At 33.6% G+C, this 20,400-nt stretch overlaps 1 protein-coding gene across 3 annotated transcripts in view; it reads right to left on the bottom strand.

Moving 5' to 3' along the window:
* Positions 1-20,400, bottom strand: part of LOC123672345 (glutamate receptor ionotropic, kainate 2) — a 730,109-nt gene that overhangs the window by 70,061 nt on the left and 639,648 nt on the right. Inside the window, exon 12 of one of the 3 annotated variants that reach the window (XM_045606424.1) lies at positions 11,942-12,199. The exons of the other annotated variants lie outside the window; for them this stretch is intronic. Within the exon in view, the coding sequence (XP_045462380.1) occupies positions 11,942-12,199 (258 nt within the window). The remainder of the gene's footprint in view (positions 1-11,941; positions 12,200-20,400) is intronic. 3 annotated transcript variants of the gene reach the window in all.

Below are 20,400 nucleotides of genomic sequence, written 5' to 3' on the forward strand. Positions count from 1 at the left end.
TTAAATATCTTATCACTATTATCAAACATGTGGAAATTTTATATGAACATTTAAGAAATAAAATGATTCTTGAGGTATTTCATCATACCGATCATATAGATAAGACAAACTAGGGTAGAATAGGTGCATGACCATAAGATCCTTGAATGTCATCCAATTTTTTACGTCAAATTAGCAGTTACGTTGCCGAATTGAGCTTATTTCTTCGTTATTGTAAGGCGAAATTTATGTCACGCAGTTGAAGCAGAAGGCTGAATGATAATGATATACAACAGCGGTCAGGAAACTTTTTTAATCATTACCCCAAAATATTTTTGTGTAACTTGATATTACCCCATGACGAAGAGATACTTACAGCTTTATAAAATAGCAAATTAAAAATATACATTTTTTACTCACAAAAAATTTATTTTAACCCCCTAAAATTTCATTTTTAGCCCATTTGGGGTAATTTACCCCGGTTCCCCGACCCTGATATACAAGGTGATTCACCGCGATGGCTTATTAGACGTTTATGGTAAACTAATATTGATTTTGTGCTGAAAATTTGTATATTGGGGTTTGTGGTGATGATCTTCCCCCCTAAAATATTTTCAGACTTCTACAGTTTCCTTTTATAACGGAAACAGAGTACTACTTTCTTATTTCGAATGGCAAACCCAGTATATTATTGCATCAGATAGCTTGATTGATGATAATTTCAGCAATATGCCAATACTTGGGTAACGGTTCAGGAGTTAATGAGATTCTTATAAAAAATCTTATGAAAAAGTTTCTTGGAAAAAACCTATATTTTTTTATTCATTCAGTCAATTTTTCATAGGTATAAAAAGAGAGGAGTCTCAAGCAAAGCCTATACATACTTTAAGAGTTATCGACGAAAAACTTGAACTAAGGAAAACCGCAATTACTCAATGGAGTAGTCTATGACCTCCAGAAAACTTAGAAAGAAACTAAAAAGTCGAGATTTCATGAATTGTAATAACTTGTTCATAACGAGGGTTGAGAATCCATAAATCAATAAAATTTTCAATTACGAATAATTTATAACATTTCATGAAATGTCAAATTTAGTTATCCAAATTTCTATTTTAGTTTATATGTTTTCCGGAAGTCATGGACTACTCCACTCAGTTAGAAATTGTGGTATTTCCTTAGTTCAAGTTTTTTCTCGATAACTCTTAAATTTTTCGTATTCAGAATCAGTATAAATATTTAAAGATATAGGTAACCTATTACTGAAACAGTCCCGACTGATGGCAGGCAATGGTGAAATATTTCTATTTTCTATAAAATACTTGATTGATTTTTCGATCTGGCTACGTAGCTGCTATTTCGACGTAGTAAATAAGAGAGCTTCAAGGTCATATGCCTATTCTACATGATTACTCAAACCAGTAATCATATTGATAAAATCGGAAAATGCGATGACAAATTGTTTTGGTTAATCTCACTTAGTCCTTTTCTTATTTCACGAAAATTTTTTCTTCCGTGGTATGAAGATCTTTAGGATGCGACATCATTTTCTTTAGAACTCGTCCTATCAATTCTGACTTTGAAAGTTAAAGGAGGAATAGATTTGATTGAAAAATATTCATCTTTTTTTACATAAGTCATAGAATTTTGCCAAACATCACAGTCGAAATCATTAAAAACATCAGCCACACAACCAACTTATACCCTAATGGACCACACTGGTCTATGCGATTTATTAGAAAGTAATTAAGAAGTGATAGATGCAGCCAATGAGTGTAACCAAAAACGCCCCCAAGTGGAAAGGGGAATATTCAGCCATTAATATCAATCAAATCGGGACATTCTGGTTTCTAAGACGATTTGCTAATTACTGGGGTTTATTTGAGGGTATTGTTAGCAATATTTTCATAAATTCCAAAGAAATTTCTGAAAACTTGGACGATCCTTGTATAATTGAAATATTCTGGCTTCCTGCAAGTGACTTTCGATATACAATACAACAGAAATTCATTAGATATAGCCTATTAATTTGAAATTCTGAAAAATTTTATTTTGATGGATTACATGAAATTATATTTCTTAATTTGAGAAGTCTATACAGTTTCTCGCTAGTTATGTTTGTATCTCTGTTTTCTTAATAAATAAATAACTCTGACGAGGTTTGAAATTTTGTTGTGGGTGATTCAAAAGCCCGATATAATAAATGATTAAGCCATTGCTGTGATACTGATACAGAATGATCAAACCTTTATTTATTTTTCATTGTCAGCCTTCTCGGAAGTAAACATGGAATGCAATGTAACAGAATTATCGATTATATGATCTCTTACTAATAACGCGAAAAAAATTAAGTTTAATCCGCCTAAAGCTGTCTGGAAATGGTCTTGATAAGCTGCATCAGAAGAAAGATAAATAATGCACGACAAGAAAAGTCCAACCGTAATTGGAAACTTGTTATACAAGTCTCCCGTTGTGGAGCTCAAGTTAATATTTATGTATGAAGTACCTACATGATGGATTTATTGTTCAGCGTGGCAGAGTGGCTTCCTCAGGAGGCCATTAATTTTTTGACGACTCCGTAGTATTAAAGAAACCCTTTGAGGCAATACGAGAGGAGTGTCAACTAATTTTAAGTTATGGCTCAGATACTGTTTGTTTTCTCTTGTTAATCCGGTGATTGCTGTTTCCTGAATTCTGTCATCTTCAAGATAAATGAACGTCGCAATTTATGTAGTCCACTTTGCTCATGAACAAGCTCTACATAGTGTTATTCAATTACGTCACTTGATTCCATTTATTTCAACTGTTCAATTCTATTTTCCTTCACAGTGCGGTCTTTGAGTTTCCAATGAAAACAATACAGTGATTATTTTTTCGTGTGTCAAAATCTGACATTTTAGTGGTTTCAACTAATAGCAATGCATTATTCTAGCCAATCATTCGGGATTTTAATGGTAAAACTGCTTCCTCATCGATAATACTAAGGTGCATAGAAACCCTGATGTGTCTACATGTAAAACTTTCAGACAAAACGGGAGATTTCTCAGATCTATGCCTACTTGATCACCAGAGTTTTAGATGAAACATACATCGTTAATATTTGACATTTTCGCGATTCTCGAATTTTTTTCCCTTCGAGTATAGAATAATATTATTTTATATTCTATGCTCGTTTCAATCTTTTATACTTTGAATGAATTAATTTGAATGAATGTTATTTCTTGTGAAATTTTCTCGAATCATTATTTTATTCTCAAACTAAGCAAGACAGATAGCGGTAATTATAACAATTCTCAGAAGAGCCCTACCTTACTAAAATTCTAGCCAGAACAATAAGTGGACTTTCTCAAAAAGTGTGAAACAAAATCGAAACTCCACATACCAGGGTTTCTAGGCATCTTGGCTCATACCTTGTGTTCATTGAAACGTCAAATTTCACATAATCTCATAAAATCCCATTTTGAAGTTTTTTATAGACTTTTCCTTTAACTTAAACTTAACCTCCAATTTTACATTGAATTTGTCATTACTGACAGCTCGAAGTGCTTCGGAATTTATTGAAATATGAATAAAAAAACATAATCTTCTCAAATACAACTCGTTCTTCAACTTTAATAAATAATAATAAATAATAATAATAAATAATAATAATAATAAATAATTTTTTATTTTCATCACTCAAACTTGTTTATTTTAAGCGAAAACATTAAAACAAACAGAATTTAGATGAAATTACCCGTTTCAACCGACTCCTGATTTTACCAATCAAATTCTTGCCAAATAGACAAGGTTTCGTGGAAAAGGAAAAATTATCGATTGAAGCACTCGAGGTATCACTTTTGAAAATACTGAAGAGTCCATTCGATTTGGCTTTCATTTCACTCGACATCGATAAAACATATCCGGAGGAGACTTAAAATTGTTATTCGAGATCCATTCGAGATGCGACCTTACTCTGAAAATTTAATTTTCTATTTTCTTTCCTTTGAAAGCTTTCGTGTACGGCTGACCGGCCGTACAGAAGGAAATATATCTAAGGACGATTAAGTCATCGATAGTAGAACCTTATTGTTTGAGACCATTTCCCTACTTACCACTTCCAGCTCAAAGATAGAGGCACTTATGTAATGATGGAACAATCAATAATATGCTCAGATAGCTGGATTGATTTCTTTTCTAGCGGTGCTATTATGAACAATTCAATCCGATCCGATAATTAATAGTGCGAATGTTTTCAGGGGGTGAAATTTTTTCGAAAAATAAGGGAGATGTTTCATGTAAACGAAAGATTTTATGCCTTTTTTCTGAAAAGTTATATGCTTTCAAATATGAGAAAACAAAAAATTTTATTTTGTTCTACCAAAAACAAAACGAAAGAAAAACGTGACTGCCATCCTACTAGGTTTTGATGATTCCATGTATAGGAGATGTATTCATGCAGAAGTTCAATTTTTGATAGGAACTATTAAGTTTTCGAACACAACATGAGAGTTAAAAAATATTTGCAAGGACAAATATTTCCAACACATATTTTTCAATTGAGAAATATTGTTTCGTTGAAAATTTCTTGTGAAAAATGCAATATCGGTTACATATTTCAACTCTGGATAGAATCGAAATAAAAGCAAATATATATTCATGGAAAACATTTTCTTTTGAAAAGTAGACCCACAAAATCCATTCCCTCAACTTTTCAGCAATGTCAAGAAGAAAACGAAATCGATTTCTTCTCAGATTTTAAATAGTGTTGTTTTTCAATTTCCAATTTGATTGGAATTGAAAGGATTAATTGTTTTCTTTCATTTTATATGTTGTTTTTTAATTGATTTGTAGTGTTGAATATAAACATTTTTCAGATGTCATAATTTCGATGAAAAATTGACAAAAACGAAAATCAAAATTCATGAGTAATTTCGGCTGCTTGACATCAAGTCCATTCAGACCAAAATTTTTAAGAAAAAAAAAATATTTTTTTAAAAAGAAATCATTCACTGAAATCACATAAATTTACAACTTTAAACTTCCAAAGACTCTGTATTCCTGATAACCACCCGAAAGTTACGATGCAGTATATTGAATAGAAGTTTTTATATATGAATTCTCCAAGCATAAAAAAAACATACACGACCATTTCTATTCACAACACGAGCCGAAACAAAAAAACAGCATCCAACATATTCATTAACAAGCAATTATTTGCTATTCTCAAATTTCTGATGAGACTACTAAGAGCGGTCATTGAATTCAAAGCCATGAAGAATGTCAATAGAAGTAGGCAACCGCTCACATAAAAGAGGAAATAATAGTGCTTTCCAGCACTGCTGAACTAAGTTTGATCGCATTTCGCCCTTTAGAATGTTTTCTGTTTTTGCCTTTTGTTCATCCATTCCTTTAAACGTAAATGTTCACACGTTTTCAAGTTACTCTATTATTGGTTGAAACCCTGCGTGTTAAAGTGTTTTTATGATTGTCAGTTCCATTATCATCTAATAGTCATAAGTGTTCCACAAGGAAATATTGAATCACAATGTTGAATTGAAATAATGAGGAATAGCAATTCATTTAATACGTTAAAAATAATGCCAACATGTCACATCATATGGTTAGCATATACAGGGTGTTCCGGGAGTAACTGTACATACTCTAACCAGAGGTAGAGTAGGACTAGGTGAGTACGGATTGACTGCAAAAAATTGATTTTTTCCTTTTCTAAGAAAGTTACCGGGTGAGTTTGCATATTCTTAGATATAATGAAACCATAATCAGAACCAAACTCATCGTTGGAATTAATTGAAACTTGGGATGTAATTGACTCATGCAGAGATCGAGTCAGAAATATTTTAATCATTTCAATATTCCAGGACCTGCCTCATTATTTCTCATCAAAGTGTTCAGATTAAAAATATCACTCTTTATTTTGAATTTGAAATCATCGTTTATATTTCCAAAGAAGACATGAATTTAGCTTCAATACGCGGTATCACTCGAAGTTGTCACATATATCATTCTATTTTTATGTCTTTGAAATTTGACTAAGTTCGAAAAATTTGATTTATTCATGCATGACTGAGATATCTCGTGATTGAACTTGAAACGTAAAATTATTCCTTAAAAATCATTCACAAAGTCGAGAGCTTTAATAAATTCATTGAATGATGAAACAAAAACACAATGAAAAATATCGAATTTCAGTAAAAAAAATACAAATACATTATTTATAATGAATTCGGTAAAAGTTATTTGTAGAGTTGTTCGAGTTGAAAACCATTTGCTTATTTCTTAATATATCGCAACAGTTACTTATTTTATTCAACAAGTCTCTTGACTGGATCTTTCAGCATTAGCCATATCCTTCAATTCGTCTCATAAGGAATAATCAAGTTGGTTGAGATCTGAAGGTCGAGAAGACCATAAAACGGGTCCTCCTCGAGATATTCAAATATTTAGGTAAGTATTATCAAGGTAATTTCTCACTTTTAAACCAAAAGGAGGTCTATATATTCCTGCAATAATGCCTTGCAGAATGCCGGTTTAAATGTTTTGTGAGAAGTCAAGATAAACTGAACTTGCTAAACGACCATCGGAAATCTGGGTATTAAACACATTATCTTTGGTGAACTTCCGGTTTTTTCAGAAAAAATGACATTTTTTTCTTGAAAAATATACTTTATAATATATTCCCATACTTTTTGAATGATGAATCGATTCTGAATCCTAATATGTAAATATTGAGATTAATAAAGATTCGATAAACTGATTGAGCATCGCAAAAAAGTGGACTACAAAAACACACTGTATTTCGAAAACAAAGCGTTTGCGGGCTCATGTTTATGGGCCATTTTATTTTTACAATTATCCAAAGAATCTCTCATTTTACTTCGTAACTCCAATTCAGGAACATCTAGTATAAGATAGGAACAATCAATTTGGTAATAAAAAAAAATATTTCGAGTTATTCGGTTCAAACATCGTAATCAAACATCTTTTTCTCATATTATAGATATGAGTAAACAATATCGTCAAAAATTTTTTCGATTACCCCCCCTCCCAAGAGAAAAAAGATCTACGCCCTTGTTCAGACCAAATTCTTGTAACTTTCGAATCGTTTATCATTCAGGTCTTGGGATGACGATCTCATGATATGATGCTGATGATTATGGGTACGTACCTTGAAAAAAATTCAATTTTATCTCAGCTATCTGGCTCTTTTTCTTTTTATACTGAAATTATGTTTAATTAGTCTGTCTTTATACATCATTCTAGGGTTGATTTGAATAGGGTTTGCTAGACTCTGAATGTTACGATTGCCAGACATATTGTTTTGTTCATAGAATAAAGCATTTTTCAGTTTTTTCATTATTCCTCAAATTATATTTGCTCTAGAACTGGAATTATATCGAATCATAAAACCGTTAACGGCTTAGTTGTGTGGATTTTGATTTGTTTCTTCCATGTTCTCTAATAAACTTCTGTTATGCTGCTTCATAATTTGTCAATTGACAAATTGTTGACAAAAGTCCTTATGTTGCAAATTGGCGAATACGCTTGTTCAAATTATTATCTTACTCACAATAATTGCATGAATATTTTAATTCAGTTATAACGACTCCCTCATTTTTAGATAAGATCGAAGCTTCTTTCTAAGGCATTCAAATAGATCAGAATAACTAGGGAAAATCTAAAAATAAAATGTTGCAAATTGGCGAATGCGCCGATCCAATCATTTTTTGTGCTCTTAATACTTATTACTACTACTGAGTTTCCGCTGTTTGTTACTAAAGGTTAACAACAGTAAATGCTGCAATGATTTAGTTTTTGATATTTTTCTCCAATAGATAGCTTTAGTTATCTGTATTTCGCAAGTCCGATCGGTTACACCAAATGGCGTTAGAAAGATGAGACTTCGTACTACATAATCTTTTGCACAGTTTTGTGATTAGTTTAGTTTGAGCCTGCATCGAAGATGGCCACTACAACAAAGAAAAAATAGGTTATATTTGAGTTATTCTTCGATAAAGGCGAAAATGCAAGCCAAGCGGCTGAAAATTTAAGTAGTTTTTATGGTCTTGATACTGTAATAGCCAATCACGCGCAATTTTGGTTTCGTCGATTACGTTCCAGTTATTTCTATGTCAGAGATGCATCACACGCTGGAGACAAATTGTCGGAAATATCGACAAAATCATGGACATTGTCGAGTCCTGTTTCCATTGCTCAAGAGTTGAAGATTGCACAAAAAACCATTTGGAACCATTCGCATAAGCCTGGTCTCAAGAAGAAGCTAGATGTATGGGTAACAGACGAGTTATCGCAAAAAAGCTCTTGGACCGAATTTCCATCTGCGAATAGCTGATGAATCGCAACAAAATAACCCCATTTTTGAAACAGTTAGTGGCTGGTGATGAAAAGTGGATGACTTACGACAAAGTCAAGCGAAAACGGACGTAGTAAAGAAGCGGTGAGCCGTCGGAAACGATCAGGAAGATTTTGCTGTATATTTGGTGGGATATTATCCTTATAAGCTGCTCCACCTAAGGCACAAAATGTTGACTCGGAACTCTACTGTCAACATTTGGACCTTCTGAATGAAGCAATCGCCCCGAAGCGACCAATAGGAGAGGAATTGTGTTCTATGGGAACAAGGTAAGGCCACACAAATCGATAGAGACTCGCCAGAGGTTCTTATGCATCCACCTTTTAGTCCGGACATGGCACCAAGTGATTACCATCTCTTGCTGTCCCTGGCAAACAATTTTGCTGGTGAAAAATTCGTTTCAACAGAGGCTTGTGAAAATCGACTGTCTCAATTTTTTGTCAATAGCGACTAGGGCTTCTATGAAAGAGGCATACACAAACCTCCAAAATAGCAATAAGTTAAAGAACAAAACGGCGCATATTGGACCAGAATCGAATCATTTCTAATGCCCGCCACTCACGAAGCGTTTTTTCGAGTGTTTGGTAGCAGGCGTTCAAGAGATTCCAGTCGGGCAGTCAAGTTCATTCTCTAATTTACAGTCGTGCGGTCGTGTCCCGAGCTGTCCGACTGTAAACGCTCGAACATGGGCGCATCGTGAGTGGCCGCCTTAACTCTGGTAATTGAAGTCTTGATTTTTATGCAAACATAATGATTTTTTTTTCTATACCCCATATTTTCTCTTTACCGAGTTTTAGCATGAAATAAATCTACATATATTCATGAAATTGTTTGAACTTGTTTTTTACTACAAAAATTTTGGAAACTAAATATGATATGATTTACTCAAATACATCTTTCTAAAAAAAACACTTGTCTCAATAAACAACAAAAAATTCCGCGATTTTGCTAATCGATATGTGCCGTGACTTTCTATGCCCCCCCCTCAGACATCGCCTGGATATCCGCCTCTGTAAGCGACTCCATGCGTTGGGAATGATCAAAAATAGGGAAATTGTATTCCCTATGAATTGAACCTCGGAGACGTTTTTTTGCTTGTAACCAACAACTTCAGCAGCAAAAAATGAAGGTTTTTCTTGATCGCATCGCGACGAGTAATGAAAAATAAATCTATTACGGAAACTAAAAGGAAAGAAAGTCATGAGGACTATGCGGTCATGCTTCTACCTCGTCGCCTCGACCGAATATTCACGCTTCGAAGGTTATGCTGTGTATTTGGTGGGACCAGGTCTGAGTTATTTATTATGAGCTGTTCTCCATTACTGGGGAACGGTATTCACTTCAATTGATGCGATTGAGCACTGTGTGAAAAACGAACAGAGACACGATAAAGTAACTCTCTGCCTCGCATTGCCAATCCCGAAAAAATCTATCTGGAAACGCTGAAATGGGACCCACTCCACCCGCCGTATTCCTTGTTCCGGTCGATGACAATGTTCTGGTTCATCAGCAGTTCCACTCATATGATGAATCAAAAAATGTCTTCTGTCGTGGATAACCTCGAAAGATTAATACTTTTATCGTAACGGTATTCGGGATTTACCAGAAAGATGAAAAAAAGTTGTAGATATAAATAATTCTAATGGTTCATTTGTAAAAAATTTTTTTAATAAAATTGTATTTTTATCAAAAAGCAGTGGGATATTAGTTGCGCACTTCATACCAGATTAACGATTACATTTTAATGATTGAGATTCCCTAGTTTCCAAATGGAAGTGCGGCTGATTTTTCAAGGAATTCAATTAAATGAGAACAACTTCAAAAAATAAAACGAAAGAATGGAAATAGTTTTCTAACGGATGGTGAAAACCGGAGGTAAGAATAAATCTGATCCCTCATTTTCTGTAATTTATTGTTTGCACTGAAACTTATAAATCATTAATATAATTTCATGAATATTTTATGCTCTAAAATTGATGAAGCTGCTTTCACATACCTTCCGTTATTATTTTATTTTTTCATTCAAAAATTTGATATAACAAATTTTATTTTTTTTGTCGGTGTCTGGTTTATATGCTCGTATTAGTCGTATTATAATATATTGCAGGAAATATCGAAATGTGATATACATTTTCGGAATAATATCTATAGCAATCTTTCTTTTCCTTTGTATACATGATATGTAATTTTTTTAATCAAGTGCTTTTAATGGAACCTTTTCTTATTCTGTTGAACTGAGAGACAACATGAATAGCAGGGTTGAGTGAACTTTTATGATTCTAATAGGATCTCAAATGTTATGCCCATTTGATTCCAAATCATTTCTTCTCGACTAGCGCGAGCATTTATATACCTAATGATACTTCATCTGCTTTTTCTGACCGCTTTGATATATATTAAAGAAGTTGATCTGAGTTTATTGTACTTTTTAAATTTTCTTTGAAGGCGATTTTTATATTTTATTCTTATAGATTCAAGTGAACTTCTCATATGATGATATGGAATTGATTTATAACTCGAATTTGTCCATCCTACATATAAATAAGTTTTTTCATTGAATTCAAAAAATCCCATTATTCTCAAATTCGTCGGATTTGTTTGTGATATTATTTAATCAGAGAAGAAACTTTTCGAGTTCTTTGGTAGAATTCAGAAAATGGATTGCTCTCAAGCTATAATCAACAAGGCTCGGATATAACTGAATAAAATTATTTCCCTATTTCAGTATCGTATTGTGTTCATTACAGTTCATTACTAAAAACTTTGCTCGAATGTATTCATCCTAGACATAAATAAGTTTTATTATTGAATTAAAAAAATCCCATTATTCTCGAATTTGTCAAATTTGTTAATGATATTATTTAAACAGAGAAGAAACTTTTTGAGTTCTTCGGTAGAATTCAGGAAATGGATTGTGCTCTAAAGCTATAATCAACAAGGCTCGGATATAACTGAATAAATTTTTTTCTCTATTTCAGTATCGTAATGTGTTCATTATAGTACTAAAAACAGTGCTGTATTGAACTCATAACTGCATTGTTTTCAGTAATAATTTTTGTTTTGTGGATGTCAACGCTGACCTATTCTATCAAACTTCAATACATGACAATTATCAATATAATATAATTTGGATATAGTGAATTGATTTTCAACATTATTCGCAATTTCTCTCAATTCTGGTAGTGTTAAATCGATTTCGTCAGACATAATTCACGAATTTAATGCGTAATTATAAATCATTTCAAACTTCAAAACGTAGGTACGATTGAAATTCAAATTCCGTAATCTTTCAATTTTCGTAACAGTCACACCAAGTGCCAAGATACAATACAAAAGTCACTAGGATGTATATTCTGAATTTTTTATTGAATTTCAACAATATGTCACAAAACTTGACTGAAATAGAGAAAATATCGTGTCTAATACTCGTTGCAGAAGGCAATTCCAATTCATGCGTTCGAAAACTCACCCCTTTCGTTGCTCGTTTTCGAATTTCGCATTCATGTTGAATCAGGAGCCCTTTATGCAACTTGTTTAAGAATATACTATTATCTAATCATGCAACATGCAAGTTAGAACATGCTCGCAAACCTTGGGATTCAGCCCCGAGCCCTGTCTTAAAAACGTTCCAGTGATGAACCAAAAGCTATTCGACACTGAAAATTGGTTCTCCACTATATCCGAGTCCTGGTGACAGGGATGGGGGTTGTTCCACTCGTAGGGGGAGAACCTAGCCATGACGAAGAGAGTGAACGAGACGAGTATGTAAGCTGCTAAGACGTATAGCCAGATTTCCACGGCCAACGGGTTCATGAAGCTGAATAGTCTGGCTGGTTGACTTGTGGGTACCTGAAATTCACTATGTAAGATTCTTCCTTCGAAATTTTTTGTTGGGATAAACAAGTCATAGGGTTAAATTGTTAGCAACACTTCCAGCTGGATTCAATTCATAATATTCTATTTATATTTTTGAGTTCCGCTCGTACTACATTCTGTTAAAATGATATATAAAAATCAAATGAATATAATATAACACAGAGTTTTTAAACTGAACTATTTGATTTTTATGCTGGAAGAGATTTGTTGACTTCAACAAATCTTTTCAATTTTCTTTCAATCTCTCTAGTTGAAATCATCTTAAAACTTTTCAAGATGATCTTAACTAGAGAGATTTGTAACTCAATCACTCAATCATGTTAATTTCGATCATTTCGAAATGAGAAATCTCACTAAGATATATGTTTCATCTTATTTAAAAGTTTATTTTGTATTATGATAATTTTTCTTTCATTTTTCCATTTGAGAGAACTTGTTTATCAGGTGTTCTATATTTATACCAAAATTTTCAAATCAAAATATGATATTTCAAAAACGGCAAACAGTATCGAGTTTTACCAAGAATACCTTTTGGTGAAAATTTGAATGATGTTGAAGTTCACTTGTAATTTTGATTTTTACCTTAAACCTTAAAAATTATATGTTCAATACTAATTGATACGACCCGTATCACAAACGCCGTCTATCAGAGTCGGATATAAAATTAATTCATGGGGTGCATCAACTTTCTCACTTTTTTTTGAGCACCCTGTATATCAGAAAATTTTTTTTTCTTGTTTAATATTCATAATTGTTGTTTTTGTGTTGCCCAAAATTGACAAGAAGCCAATATATGTATGTGTGAAAAAAGTGATTATCAAGGTTTTTATTCTTCATATAGTGATTTCTTGAGAATTTTGACGAAAGAAAGACTCAACATTCAAACAGAGACATACACGAAAAGTAATATACAATTTACGGTTATTCGATTCAATATGTTGATAGCAATTAATTATGGTCTACGATCGTGACCCACGCTCCTAAACGCTTTAGGGAATACCGAAGGGTTAATTTCAATGTCACATCCAAGGTAAAATCAAAGTCAATTTGCTTATTTCGACTGTATATATTAAATATTCAGTCTTCGTCCACTCGTACGTTTTACATAATTTTCTTGAGTAGTTCTCGAATTATTAGCAATTTTTTGAAAAAAAAAGACCTTCAAGAAACTGTAAAATTCCCGAGAGCGCAAAGTACAAAATCGTATCCTCCAAACAAGACTATCATTGTTTCATTATAACGAGGAACAGCCATTGGCATTGAGAGGGACCCAGATAAGTAAACTGTTTATTTAAAGTATACCTCTTTGTTTTCATGAATCGCAGAATTCTTGGATGTAGTTTTGTGTGCCAGAATCATAAAGCCCCATTTCAATTCCATTGGTATTGTTTATTCATGCACCACTTTCGCATTTGGAAATCATAGAACTGTAGACAGGTAAATACAAGGGCGAAATTAACGCATTATTGAAAGGGCTCGCAAAAGTATCTGTTCTAATTGCCTTCCTATTTTGCCAGATATTTCACTCCAATTTTTTTATAATTTTGATGTCGCGGTCATCACAAAATTTTACAAGATGCTTGAAATTGTTATTCTGAAAGTACACGCAAAATCTCATCCATATCGGATTCAGTTGGAAATTTTGTACTACGACGCGACGCTTGAAACTATTTTATATGAACACACTAAATCTCATTCGCTTCGGTCACGGAAATATTAGGTAATTTTTTCGATATGTTTTCTGAATTTTCATAGATCCGGTTATGTATGTGATCTTCGTGAAAGTTTTGCACGGAGCTGAAAAGTGATTTTTTGACCCAAAAGCTAATTTTTATTTTGATCGTAAGTACAGTTTTGAAATTAACAGGAAATAATATTTCGAATGGCCATATTTACAGAACCCCTAGTCGGATTATGCCAATCAATGAACTCAACCTGGCATTCGACACGCGAACCTACCGTGAAATTCCAAGTTTTTAGGTTCCTTCGTTCGTTAACATGTTTACGTACGGGCGGACATACGTGGATTTGACAACGAATTCGTGATGAGAAGATAGGGTAACACAACTCCTAGGTCAAAATTCCAATATCACAGATATTGTGACGAGATGATTTGTTCAGGGACGAGCGCTCAGAAGAAAACAATCAATCAAAAACAGAAAAAATTATCGAATGCACTCGTTCCTCCCTAAAAGTTTCCCTTACTCAGCAGCACATCGTCCCCGGACGGATCGCATAGTCATTATATCCTCCAGAATCCACCAGAAAGGCAGAAGAGGCTGTTTGAAATATTATCCCCCCATTAAGTTGTTTGTTTCGCGGCGTCGGTACTTCTGCCCGCCTTGGCATCCCCCAGGCGTAAACTGCCTTTGTCTATCCGATCAACCCCAAGACTGCGAACACGAACTTGGCCCGGATGTGATCCCAGCCAGCATTTTTATTCAATGACTTCCTACTGTTATCAATTACGGAAACTTAGTCAATTTGGCCTGCGGAGGGGAAGTCTAGATCGGACTTTTCACCCCGGCGGCTTCGAATTGAAGGAAGGGTTGAACAAACCGAATAGTTCGTGGTCATAGGAGGTTCATTTGTGTTGAGTGCCTGACTTGATTTTTTGCCGTTATAAATTTAGTGCTAATCTTGTTCGTTGAAGCCCTTTCAATGTTAGTCCGGTAACACACTATCAGGTACTCGTGACAGATGCGTCTAAATAGTTATAGTCCACTCAGGAATTATTGTCATCGAAGTAGTCCTTGATCGTTTAATCTCGGTTTCATTCTCTTTACAAGAATATCTCTCAAAATTGCTGTGGTTTATCATAGAAATAATCAGTTGATAATATTTTTATCATTTTTGTATCCCTGAGATCCAAGTTTTCGAAATTGAGAAGGGACGCATACAGTCACGATTTCATAAACCATAATTCAGGTTCTATAATATAAAAATATAGTGGGATGCTTTCACATTTCAAGAAAATCTAATAAAGAGTAGAGATATGTATTCATTTCAAGTCGCCCATGAAAGATTCCATTGAAGCTCATTAAAATATGCATGTTCTTTTTCACCGAAGATTCTTCAATAATTGTTGCGTTCTTGATGATCACAGGGTACCTGCTTGCAAAATTTCAATAATATAATGTGCTCTTTTATCCCAGGATTCACGGATCATTCGGACTGTGGTAGCTTGTTGATAAATTTGAATAGAGTATCAAAGTAAATGGAATGGCAATAAAATTAGACAGAAATAAAATTTAAAAATTCTTTTCATTATATGAAGAATTTTTATATTGCAGTTGTACTGTGAATTTTAAAATTGAAACCAAATTATCAGCCAATGTGTAAAATACTTTCAGAAGTCACTATTTATTGAAATTGTTCATGACATGAATGATTGATTGAACTTGTATGAAAAATTCAGATAGTATATGTTCACTCAAGTTTTCTATTTTTTATATATTATAGAAAGCTTTTATACTATTTGCTATTAAAAAAAGGTATAACTCAATTTCAAAATAAAATATAAACTATAAATGCAATGCCAAAACTTTGTTCACATTTTTTTCATATAGCTTGATATCATATACTTAGCTTTGGTCATTCTCCAAAGAATTTTCAAAGTCATCATCTGAGTTGTGAATACATTATTCCAATTATCTACAGAGAAGGTATCAATTTAACAACCCAATTATCAAAGGTAGAAGGTTCATTATTTCGAATGTTGGTTTAATGGATGTTTTGACAGTGGTGATCATAAGGATTACCATAAATGTATATGAATGGGAATTATCCCATTCACAATCAAATAAACAAGTGTCATCCAGATAAATTAATTTCACATTTTGTTGCGAATATTCTCAGTATTTACCAGTAAATCGTACTCTACTCATTATATTTTTTGTTTTTCAATATAAATTTTCCTTTTATCAACTGTTTTGAACTTTTGACCAATCAATTTTATGTAATGTTGTCTTTGTTTGATTGAAATCCAGATAGTTTTGAGTTAATTGCTATCTAGACTGATATATTCGTTGGTGTTGATTTTGGTTACATTAAAATAATTCAATGATTCTCTGAAGGTGAAATCCCAGGTGCACCGGTTTCCTTCCACAAATAATACAGGCTGTAATGACTTGTTTCTTCTTTTTTCAAACAGAACCGGGAGAAAACTCAAATTAACTAATCAATGTAAGTTCAAAATTGAAACAAATTTCTAGTTAAGTTTAGTTTCTTGGATCAAAACCTATAACAAAAAAAAAACCGAACTAAATTTAACCCTTTGTCAATGACACAATGACAACCCGAATTCTGCAATGGTCTAGTCCAGCGAAGAGTTACCATGATTCCATATGGCACAAGAAGGCCAACCTATGAGACAAGACATTCCATAATGATTCTCACTCCAAAGAATTTAGAAAACATCTAAGCTTGTAGTTGAAATGAATCAAAATTATCATGTAAACAAATAATAATTAAATTGTCAAAAAAAATATTCTGTCATTTTAAACGTCAAAAAATTTCCACTATAATTCGCTGTTTGGTACCCACGAGGAAAAATTCCCACTAAAATTCATCCGTTGCGATGGTGATATGTCAGAAATACACGTTCTGATTGATTAAAAATCACATGTGTGGAATTTTCACTGCAATCTCTCATGGATATGTATTATAAATATTGTAACCCTCATACGAGCCCTCATATATCGCACAATATTTTAATATGGAGAAGCTCCTCTTAAAAATATAGTTTATTGCCTGACAAGAATTGTGAGTATGAAATTCATTATATGTCAGCGATCCTCTTGTAGGCCACATTTTATTGAGAACAAAATTATGATTGCCACTTGCATTTATATTTCCAGATGTTTATCACATGTTACAAATAACTAATTTACAAAACTTGATTTTATTAGTTATAACACTAGAAACCATTCTGACTGTGCCGAATCACTGAACATAAAGCTTTGAGCATTTGCCTTCTTACCAGAGTATCAGGCTTTTATCGGATTCTTGGAATTTGTTGATGAATAATGACTTCAAAAGTACAATAAAGAAATTTTTGTTGGCTAAGTGTTTCTACTCAATATCAGAGTATATTGGTGATGATACCCACTATGAATAATTATTTACATTGAAGTAATTTAATTTTTTTTTGTTGAATTTGGTTGCATAAATAAACTGCTACACATGAGTTAGCGATATTGACTTAAATTGCAAAAAAATACAGTTGAAATCAGATTTTTGTGATGAAAATTCATATAAATATGGTTTCAAGTTGCAGGAAATGAAATTAATTTCAGCCTGTAGGTCTGCAGCGTATACAGAGTGGTTGAGAAAAATCGAGTAAAATAACGAAATTTTATTCTCAGAGAATTCAAGCATTTTAAGACTATCAATAACAGCTTGACATCTTCTTTGCATACTACTTGTTGAGGAATTTGGTTCCATAAAGGGCAGAAGCTCTCTCATATCATTTAAGGATTCTGGGGTAGTTTGATGATTATCTAATCTTCTTTGGAACATATCCCATGCATGTTCTATGCAATTCAAATCTGGTGAGTGCGGAGGTATTGGTAAATTTGGAATACCAAGCTCCTTGCGCGCATTCTCAACTATGGCTGCACGGTGCGGTTTAGAGTTATCGTCTAGAAATTGAAAAGTTTCACCGAAAGCAGCGTCAAAATTTGGCACAACATTGTCGATGACATTTACCTTATAGTGTAAGGCGGTCATATTCCCAGGACGAATGTGTAGATCTGTGCGCCCGTTGAAACATATCCCGGCCCATACCATAACACTACCCCGTGGGATTGTCCGTACCCTTATTCTTCGATAATCTGAAAATCGTCCATATCTGTATTCATCAGTGAAAAGGACACTACGCCAATGATCGTTCCAATTGATATTTTGCCTTGCCCATTCCAGTCTTTGACGCTTATGGTCACGTGTTAATGAAAATCCTCTTAATGGAGAGATTCACCTCTCTCAAACGTCGTCTAATGGTTTCGATGGAAACTTGGACCCCATCTGCATTTTGAAGAGTATTCCGTAGCATTCTACACGTAGATGTAGGGTTTTCTCTCGCCGAAACGGTGATGAAACGATCCTGAGCAGGTGTTGTTTTTCGTCGCCCACCAAGCCTTGGTCTTTCCAACACGGAACCTGTCTCCCTGAACCTATTCCAAAGTCGAGATATCACACTTTGGCTGACTTGGAGCCTTTCCGCTACAACAACCTGAGTTAGGCCCCCTGTAGCATTCCGATAGCCCTTTTAGCCTCAGCGTTTGTTAATTTACGTCTTGGCATTTACAGAAAACTCGTTTCAAATCGGAGCCGTTGATGAACAACTCCATTTCAAAATAAGAACATTCATGAAGTATATGCAAAGAACAAAACTTCAGAAAAAAGGCGACCAGATTGACAAAATGTCTCATACTGATTTTTTTTGGATCGATTCAAGTTCTTTTCGAGTTTTAAATGATTTTACAGCGATTTTCTCGAAGATTACATACTTTTCAAAACGATTGAATACGATATCCGTAACTTTTGTGGAGCAGTATATTTGTTAATAATTTTGATATTTTTGATTGACTTGTATCATACAATTTTTTTGAGGGTTCAATCAATATATTTTTTTAAATGGTTTCCAAAAGCTCTGATACTAAGATTGCAGTGTTTTCTATTCTTCAATTTTTAAAGCGAAAGGATTCAACTCAAACCATAAAATTATCAAGTATTCGTATTTTCCCATCATTTCACTTGAAGAAGCATTCACATGAATCATTTTTTGTTTTCTCTCAATATTTCACAACAAAAACTGTCGAATATCGTGAAAGAGAGTCGAACGAATCAACGAACAAAAGTTGTTTCTTCAGCTATGAAAATTTACGCCCTCGTACATAGGGAATTGCTAAAAGGATTAATTTCTTGCATAGCTCTCGAAACAATGGCGATGAAGTGGTAATTTCCACTAATTTCTCTGCTGTAAAGAGCAGAGATTGCGGTGCGCGAGATTTGTTGCTAATAAATGTCGTAACTGGGGTGAAATTTAATCTTCCAGTTTTTAATAAGTACAACTCTCAAATGATGAACGCTTTTGATAATGGTCCCTGTGGTGAAATGGGAGAATTTGGCCGAAACATTAACCAAGGAAGTACTAGAGGGTTCAATTGAGTGGAAAGAATATCGAGTGGAAGGAAATAAAAATATCGTTATAATGTTCTTTAGTGGACATAAATTCAATTATCTCAGGTCCTTCAGAAATATGTTTTTGAACTGAGATTGGAAGTGATTGCAATAGAGTGGTTGACTGGTCTTTAGAGCACAATTGTGTTGAAAGATATTGAGGAAATGAAACGTCACCTTGGGGTTTGGTGAAAATAAATCCATTATTAAGGCATGAAAAACAAGGCTTTAAATACCATAGTTCAAATATTCCATAACTCATAGAAGCCCTCGATCCTATTGACACAAAATTGAGATAGTCGATTCTCACAAACCACTGTTGAATCGAATTTTTTACCAGCAAAATTGTTCGTCATAGAGAGGAACAGATAGTAAGCACTTGGTGCCATGTCCGGACTAAACAGTGGATGCATAAGAACCTCCCAACCAAGCTTCTGGCGAGTCACTATCGATGTGTGTAGCCTGGCGTTCTCCTGATGGAACACAATTCGTCACTTATTGGGCAAAGCTTGCCGCATCTGGACGATTGCTTTCTTCGGACGATTCAATGGGGAAGATGACAGTAATTGAAAATCACTGAACTATTGTAATAATTTGATTAAACTTTTTTTTTATTTTCCTGTCAAAGAATATGAAACGAGCATTTTTTTTGTATTAATTGCGAGATATATCATTATTTTCAAAAAATGAAATTACAAAATTCGAATGTCCGTCACGATATGTTGAACACCAATCAGAGCGAATGACGTCACGTAGTAAAAGTAAACAAACGGCTGGTTCTGTTTTGATCTGTGACAGATCTATTATAGGTTATATCGAAGATAACAAGTAGAAAACTATCTGGGTTATATCCATGTTATAAAAATATTATTCCACCATGTGTTGTATAAAGATATACTTTTTTCTGCCATGGGTTATATTAGGTCTATGTTTTTCAGGTTCAATCAGTTCAGTTTTCTTAATACCAAATATTGAAAAGAAAGTGAAACAAT

Source organism: Harmonia axyridis, chromosome 2, assembly GCF_914767665.1.
Source record: "Harmonia axyridis chromosome 2, icHarAxyr1.1, whole genome shotgun sequence".
NCBI classification, from domain to species: Eukaryota; Metazoa; Arthropoda; class Insecta; order Coleoptera; family Coccinellidae; genus Harmonia; species Harmonia axyridis.